The 7277-nt window shown below is 48.1% G+C and overlaps 1 protein-coding gene across 1 annotated transcript in view; it reads left to right on the top strand.

Moving 5' to 3' along the window:
* Positions 1 to 5696, top strand: part of MYDGF (myeloid derived growth factor) — a 9260-nt gene extending 3564 nt beyond the window's left edge. The window contains exons 3-5 of the mRNA XM_083483483.1: positions 1977 to 2096; positions 4507 to 4579; positions 5117 to 5696. Of these exons, the coding sequence (XP_083339609.1) occupies positions 1977 to 2096; positions 4507 to 4579; positions 5117 to 5196 (273 nt within the window). The 3' untranslated portion in view covers positions 5197 to 5696. The remainder of the gene's footprint in view (positions 1 to 1976; positions 2097 to 4506; positions 4580 to 5116) is intronic.
* The last annotated feature ends 1581 nt before the right edge of the window (positions 5697 to 7277 follow it).

Below are 7277 nucleotides of genomic sequence, written 5' to 3'. Positions count from 1 at the left end.
CGGAACAGCTCCATCTTGCAGACCCTGCGGAAAGATGTCAAGTCCCGCAGGGCCCTAGTCTCTTGTGACAGAACGTTCCACCAAGTCGGGGCCAGTACTGAAAAGGCCCTGGCCCTAGTTGAGGCCAATCTAACCACCTTGCGACTTGGGACCTCCAAAGTGTTGTCATTTGTGGACCTTAAGGTCCTCCGCGGGACATACCAGGAGTGGTGGTCCTGTAGGTAGACCGAGGTAAAGTTCTCAAACCAAGACGCTATTTCCGGTTTTGCGGAGTTCGTAAAGTGAATCGTTTGTAAACAGAAATGTTCTTAAACCGAGGTACCACTGTGCTGTATAAGTACCCGGGGTGCACAGGACAACTCTATACATTCTCGCTGCTTTCAGATACCAACCTTGCAACAACATGCAGTGTTGCCAGATTCTGCACAGCAGCGCTCAAAATTCGTCAGACAATGATGACCTGTGCCTCAGACTAGATTTAATGAGCACTCGCACCAGAGTGCTCTGTAGACTGATAGCTGTAGTCTTGTATATACTAACCTCATATGCTCTGCCACATCCGTCTAATGTTCCTAACCCTTCTTTTAGACTTCCCTAGCTTCTTTTAGATTTTTACAAACTAAAAATTTTTCTGATTTTAAATGACTGTACCCCCCCTTTTGGGACGCGGGTGGCGCTGTGGGTTAAACCACAGAGCCTAGGACTTGCCGATCAGAAGGTCAGCGGTTTGAATCCCCGCGACGGGGTTGCTCAGTCCCAGCTCCTGCCAACCTAGCAGTTCGAAAGCACGTCAAAGTGCAAGTAGATAAATAGGTACTGCTCTGGCGGGAAGGTAAACATGTTTTCGTGCGCTGCTCTGGTTCTCCAGAAGCGGCTTAGTCATGCTGGCCACATACCCGGAAGCTGTACGCCGGCTCCCTCGGCCAATAAAGCGAGATGAGCGCCGCAACCCCAGAGTCGGTCACGACTGGACCTAATAGTCAGGGGTCCCTTTATCTTTACCTTCTTAGCCCCCCTTTATGCTGGTCTATGACCATAATAAAGATTTGGTTTGGTTTGGTTTGTATAGGGCAGGCACATCCAACTTCCAAGAGACTTCGATCTACTCTCACTATAAAAATATCTGGCAGTGATCTACCCATTGGATTGACCAAAGTTGTTGAGCTTCTTGGGGGAGGATCAGCCACAGAGTTGTTGAGCTTTTTTTTTGGGCATTGACCTGTTGGACATCCCTGGGATAGGAGAAGTGTTGGGATGGGCTTACAAACCCCGCCCTGTAGATTGCATCACTTTTTCTCTGCTTCACAACTGTCCGTGGATCGCAGGGCAAAAGTCTGCGGAGGTTGGGACTGTGGCGGGTTCTAAATCACACAAATAGCCTCTTCGCCTACGGTGGGCTCCCTGCCGTGCATGTTCAGTGTGGGGAGGGCTGTGAGGCCAGAGCCTGTTGGCTGCGCAGCAAAGGTGACAAGACCAACAAGCACGTTCCTGCTCTTCCCCTCCCCTAGTTTTAAGCACCTGAACATCTCCTCTTAATCACCCAGCCTGACATCTTTGCATAAGTAAAGGACCCTTGGACGGTTAAGTCCAGTCAAAGGCAACTGTGGGGTTGCGGTGCTCATCTAGCTTTCAGGCCGAGGGAGCCGGCATTTGTTGACAGACAGCTTTCCAGGTCATGTGGCCAGCAGGACTAAACCGCTTCTGGTGCAACGGGACACTGTGACGGAAACCATAGTGCACGGAAATGCTGTTTACCTTCCTGCCGCAGTGGTACCTATTTATCTACTTGCAGTGGTGTGCTTTCAAACTGCTAAGGTTGGCAGGAGCAGGGACAGAGCAATGGGAGCTCAACCCGTCACGGGGATTCAAACCACCGACCTTCTGATCGGCAAGCCCAAGAGACTCGGTGGTTTAGACCACAGCGCCACCTGCATCCCTACATGTAACCCGCATACAACCTCTTCCTCTCTTAATGCTGTGGCTTTACATTTTGTCCTTTCCTTTCACATCCAAGGCCTCAAGGGAAGTCTTACCTCTTCTTCACCCAGTTTAAAGGCGAGGTCAAAGGAGCGAAGATCGAGTATGGCATGGCCTACGTAAGTCTTTTCTGTTTCTAGGGTGAGGTGGGGGGCTGGCCAAAGGTCTCCTGTTTGATCCCTGGTATCTGCACGTAGAAACGGCCCTGTCTAAATTTCATTGTGTTTATTTATAGCAGTGTTTGTATGCTGCTACATCATAAAAAAATACAAATTAAAAAACATATCAAAAGTGTTTAGAGCAATAAAACCACACAATAGAAACCATAACGATATTAAAAACAGACACCAATTGTTGTTAATTATTGAATACAGTTATTCAATTGTATTCTTTTTTTATTAATTTATTTAACATAATTATTACAAAATATAAGCAAAATATTGCAAATACATACATAAAGGTAAAGGTAGAGGGACCCCTGACTATTAGGTCCAGTCGAGAGTTCACAAGGAGATGTTAAATACTATCTTTCATTGCCATCCTTCCTTTCCTGTTTATGACCTCCGGGATTTGCTAAATGCATTCCGCATTCCTCCTTGATTCCTGTTTTATTTACCTGGACATGTAAAGGTAAAGGTAAAGGGACCCCTGACCATTAGGTCCAGTCGTGACCGACTCTGGGGTTGTGGCACTCATCTCGCTTTACTGTCCGAGGGAGCCGGCATACAGCTTCCGGGTCATGTGGCCAGCATGACTAAGCCGCTTCTGGCGAACCAGAGCAACGCACGGAAACGCCGTTTACCTTCCCGCCAGAGCGGTACCTATTTATCTACTTGCACTTTGACATGCTTTCGAACTGCTAGGTTGGCAAGAGCAGGGACTGAGCAACGGGAGCTCACCCCGTCGCAGGGATTCGAACCGCCAACCTTCTGACTGGCAAGTTCTAGGCTCTGTGGTTTAACCCACAGCGCCACCTGCGTCCCTAAATACATACATACATACATATTTCAGATGAGCACACACACACACACACACATATATATATAAAGAACAAAAGAGAAAAAGGAAGAAAAGGAAAAAAGAAGGAAAGTTGGAAGAATTTCTTCCAAATTTAGTCTACAAATATCTCAATATGAAAATAATTGTATTCTTATTGGCCTTTATAGGTCTGATAGGATAGAAAAGGTATCATCAGGAATTTGAAAGTTGGCACAGGAGGCGCCTGCTGAATCTCTTTTGGCAGGGAGTTCCACAGGATCTGGGCGATTCTTGCTATTATCAAATGAGCCTCAACCACCCCTGTAGTGATCAGGTTGGGATATCAGGGTTTAGGCAGTCCCTGGACCTAAGTTGTGCAAGGCTTAGTAGATTAGCCCGGAATGGGGCAACTGTGCCCCTGAAGGACCAGGTGCGCAGCCTGGGAGTCATTTTGGACTCACAGCTGTCCATGGAGTTGCAGGTCAGTTCTGCATCCAGGGCAGCTATACCAGCTCCATCTGGTACGCAGGATTCGACCATACCTGCCCGCGGACTGTCTTGTCAGAGTGGTGCATACTCTGGTTATCTCCCGCTTGGACTACTGAAATGCGCTCTACGTGGGGCTCCCTTTGAAGGTGACCCAGAAACTACAACTAATTCAGAATGCAGCAGCTAGACTGGTGACTGGGAGCGGCCGCCGAGACCATATAACACCAGTCCTAAAAGACCTACATTGGCTCCCAGTACATTTCTGAGTACAATTCAAAGTGTTGGTGCTGACCTTTCAAGCCCTAAACAGCCTCGGTCCAGTATACCTGAAGGAGCGTCTCCACCCCCATCGTCCAGCCCGGACACTGAGGTCCAGCTCTGAGGTCCTTCTGGTGGTTCCCTCCCTGCGAGAAGTGAGGTTACAGGGAACCAGGCAGAGGGCCTTCTCGGTGGTGGCCCCAGCCCTGTGGAACACCCTCCCATCAGATGTCAAGGAAATAAACAACTACCTGACTTTTAGAAGACATCTGAAGGCAACCCTGTTTAGGGAAGCTTTTAATGTTGCATGTTTTATTGTGTTTTTAATATTCTGTTGGGAACCTCCCAGGGTGGCTGGGGAAACCCAAATGGGCGGGCTATAAATAATAAATTATTATTATTATTATTATTATCATACAACAGACTTGAACCTGGCTCGGTAGTAAGGGGGAAGCCGCTTTAGGCCACTGAGAAAAGCAACAGACAAATAAGTAAGCAAAGACCTACAGGTCCTTCTGCCAGTCAGTGTAGACCAGGTGTGGGGAAAATTTGTTCTGCCAAACATTGCTTCGCTACAACTCCATTGGCCAAGCCTTTCTGGGGATGATAAGAATTGGAGTCTCAGAAAACCTGGCAGTCCAAAGGGTTCCTTCTCCACACTTGGTGTTGATGGCATTGGGCTTGGATAGACCCAGCGGCCTGAATCAGTGGAAGACAGATTCCTCTGTTACTGTCTAGTTTGAGCAGCAGGTGGGAGAGAAATTTTGGGACATGCCCGTCTGAGTACCTTCTGTCTTGTTGCAGTCCACGGCTGCGGCTGGAGGGCAGAGTGACGTTCCCTTAAAGGAGGAGGAATTCCAGGTGACCGAAACGGCAGGTGAGTGGCAGCGGGAGGGGCTGATGACACTACTCTGGGGGACAGAGGGCTGCTTGGTGGGGACAAAGCCCCCAGAGCGTTCACGGCAGGAGAAGTTAGAGGAGCTCAGCACCACATGTGGTAGAATATACCTTCCCTTTCCTTACATTTCCAGCACTCATTGGTTCTTGTCTTGTACACTTTAGCCAGTTTAAAGGTAAAGGTAAAGGGATCCGAGCAACGGGAGCTCACCCCGTTGCGGGGATTCGAACCGCCGACCTTCTGATCGGCAAGCCCTAGGCTCTGTGGTTTAACCCACAGCGCCCCCCGCGTCCCTCTCAAGAGACTGCTTGTGGGCAAATTGGTTACCTGTGCCCGTTTGGTCTGAGAAGAAATCGTGTCTCCACAGCGCCACCTGCGTGATCCTACACGACAGATGGCCATCCATCCTCTGTTTAAAAAGGAGAGACTCTTCCGCTGTTGAGCAGCTGTGATCCTTCCTTTCCTTGTGTTTTCTGCCCTTCTGTTCACCCTGCTGTCATCTTCTCCCCTTTGCAGTGTCTCACAAGGAAGGCAAATTCCGCTCAGAACTCTCCAAGCTGCTGATCGTCGCCAAAACGGCCCACGACGAACTGTGATTCGCCGAGTTCCCTTGCCTGTTAGAAGGTGCTGTGCTTTGCCGGGGACATTGCAAGCAGATCTTCTGGCCGACTCTTGCAGGGGTGGGGACCTCCTGTGCTACGCCGGAGTAGGAATGGGGGGAAGCATTTGCAAAACTGCACAGTGCTTCGGCACCACAAACCCTGAAAGCTCCTCTTGAGATGTTTCTGGTGTTCTGCTTTGGAATACGAATTGTCACCGGCGGTGCGGGGAATAAATCTGGGGCGCCGTTTATCATCCTAGCAATCTTCGTTTCCAGCGGCAGCTGTCACAGAGAGACTGCGTCCAAAAACCATCACAGAAGTTTCGATTCCTCTGATCATTTTTCATCCAGAAAGGACCAAATAAATACAGCGGCGCATTCCCTCCCCACCTTGTCTTCCCCCTCCGTAAGCCAGATTAATAACCACAACAGAATCCCACCTTCTCTCTTCCTTGGTAAAAAAGGGCAATAGTTCGAATAAATCAGAATATATATCTTACAGTTTGCCTCTGTTCGTCTCTTTGCTGCTGCTGCTGCGTCCATTTCCTGGGCGCTAATAAAAATTGGTGTGCAAGTCTCGTCTATGTTGCTGTCAAGAGCAGGGGTCAGCAAACTTTTTCAGCAGGGGGCCAGTCCACTGTACCTCAGACCTTGTGGGGGGCTGGACTAAATTTAGAAAAACAACAACGAATGAATTCATATGTCCCACAAATAACTCGGAGATTCATTTTAAATAAAAGGACACATTCTACTCATGTAAAAACATGCTGATTCCCAGACCGTCCGCGGATTTAGAAGACGATTGGGCCGGATCCGGCCCCTGGGCCTTAGTTTGCTTACCCATGCTCAAGAGCGTTGAAGAGAGCAGTGTGTTACTGTTACTGTTATTAGTATTGTTATTTTTAAATATACAGTGGTGCCCCGCAAGACGAATGCCTCGCAAGACGAAAAACGCGCAAGACGAAAGAGTTTTCTGTTTTTTGAGTCGTTCCGCAAGACAAATTTCCCTATGGGCTTGCTTCGTAAGACGAAACGTCTTGTGAGTTCTTGCGAGTTTGTTTCCTTTTTCTTAAAGCCGCTAAGCCGTTAATAGCCGCTAAGCCGCTAATAGCCGTGCTTCGCAAGACAAAAAAACTGCAAGACGAAGAGACTCGCGGAACGGATTAATTTCGTTAATCACTGTATATATATTGTATTGAAGAGTTTTCTTGAAGGAAGAATGCAACTCAAAACGCCATAAAAAACAACCAAACCGCTGGTGCAAGGTCAAAATAAACTTGTAAGATTATGTTGTAGAATGACATGGGACGATAAATGATGACTCTACCACATGAATACATTCCCACCCACAGCATCAGAAAAATTTAAAAGCAAAAGCCAGAGTTGACCCCCCTTTCTATAACCACTATGTATTTTAAAGAAAAAGATCTCAAGATGATTTACAACATGTTGAAACATCCCCAAAAACCCAGAACGAGACGTTACTGAAGAAAATCTCATGTAAAGGTATACATTCAAAGCAACATACATTGAGGGGGGAAAGTATTTGATCCCCTGCTAAATTTGCCCGTTTGCCCCCTGACGAAGAAATGACCAGTCCGTAATTTTAGTGGTAGGTTTATTGTAGCTGTGAGAGGCAGAATAACAATAGGAAAACCCCCAGAAACCCAGAAGACGTGTGCCACCAATTCACGACTGCCATCTCCACAGGGACAGAAGCGGTTCTCGTGTGGAATCTGTTGGAATCGTCCCTCAAGTCCAGCCGAGGGCACGACATTCAATCTTGCGAGAGTAAAAGCGTGTCTGTGTTTTAGAATTGCTAGGTGATGCAGATAGGGTGCCAGAGAGTCGAAATGGAAAGGTGGAAAATAGTCATACCACGGGCAAAATCCTTGTTGTGGCCAAGTTGTTTTGACGCTCAATATCATTTAGGTAAAGGTAAAGGGACCCCTGACCATTAGGTCCAGTCATGGCTGACTCTGGGGTTGCGGCACTCATCTTGCTTTATCGGCCGAGGGAGCCGGCGTACAGCTTCCGGGTCATGTGGCCAGCAGGACTAAGCCGCTTCTGGCGAAC

Source organism: Podarcis liolepis, assembly GCF_965112155.1.
Source record: "Podarcis liolepis genome assembly, chromosome: 18".
Taxonomy (NCBI): domain Eukaryota; kingdom Metazoa; phylum Chordata; class Lepidosauria; order Squamata; family Lacertidae; genus Podarcis; species Podarcis liolepis.
This window is presented reverse-complemented; position numbering and strand designations above follow the sequence as displayed.